We start from the raw sequence: 971 nt of genomic DNA on the forward strand, positions 1-971 counted from the left end.
CATCCCAATGTCCCTTGTTCCCTGTCCCCATCCCACTGTCCCCTGTCCCTGCCCTCTGCCACATCCCACTGTCCTCTGCCACGTCCCATTGTCCCCTGATCCATCCCAGTGTCCCCTGTCCCCTGCCCCATCCCAGTGTCCCCATCTGTGTCCCCTGCCCCATCCCAGTGTCCCCACTCCAGTGTCCCCTCATCCATCCCAGTGTCCCCCATCCCTGGCTTCCTACCCCATCCTGGTGTCCCCTGTCCCTCTCCCCTGCCACATCCCACTGTCCCTTGTTCCCTGTCCCCATCCCAGTGTCCCCTGCCCCATCCCAGTGTCCCCATCTGTGTCCCCTGCCCCATCCCACTGTCCCCACTCCACTGTCCACTGCCACATCCCACTGTCCCTTGTTCCCTGTCCTGTCCCATCCCAGTGTCCCCTCTCCCTGTCCCCTGCCACATCCCAATGTCCCTTGTTCCCTGTCCCCATCCCACTGTCCCCTGTCCCTGCCCTCTGCCACATCCCACTGTCCTCTGCCACGTCCCATTGTCCCCTGATCCATCCCAGTGTCCCCTGTCCCCTGCCCCATCCCAGTGTCCCCATCTGTGTCCCCTGCCCCATCCCAATGTCCCCTCTCCCTGTCCCCTGCCATATCCCACTGTCCCTTGTTCCCTGTCCCCATCCCCCTGTCCCCCTACGCCATGAACGTGGCCCGTTTCCACCGCTTCCCGCAGAGCCGCAGGAAGGGCAACTGGGCTCTGCCACCCCTGGCCCTCTTCGCCTCCCAGGAGGTGGGACAGGGGACAAGGAGGGGACACGGGGTTTTGGGAAGGGGGGGGGACAGAAGAATTTGGGGTGTGACCCCCACTTTTTTTCCCCCCAGTGTCATTACTCCATCCAGAAAGGAGCCGCTTTCCTGGGCATCGGCACCGACAACGTCCGCCTGGTGGGCACCGACGGGGGGTGAGTGTGACAGGGGGTGAACCCCC

The 971-nt window shown here is 64.0% G+C and overlaps 1 protein-coding gene across 1 annotated transcript in view; it reads left to right on the forward strand.

The window, feature by feature from the left end:
* LOC106899885 (cysteine sulfinic acid decarboxylase-like) overlaps positions 1 to 971 on the forward strand; it is a gene marked incomplete at its 3' end in the record, with an annotated part of 11,693 nt that overhangs the window by 5,201 nt on the left and 5,521 nt on the right. The window contains exons 5-6 of the mRNA XM_014961823.1: positions 680 to 773; positions 866 to 945. Of these exons, the coding sequence (XP_014817309.1) occupies positions 680 to 773; positions 866 to 945 (174 nt within the window). The remainder of the gene's footprint in view (positions 1 to 679; positions 774 to 865; positions 946 to 971) is intronic.

Source organism: Calidris pugnax, unplaced genomic scaffold, assembly GCF_001431845.1.
Source record: "Calidris pugnax isolate Ruff unplaced genomic scaffold, ASM143184v1 scaffold831, whole genome shotgun sequence".
Lineage (NCBI taxonomy): Eukaryota > Metazoa > Chordata > Aves > Charadriiformes > Scolopacidae > Calidris > Calidris pugnax.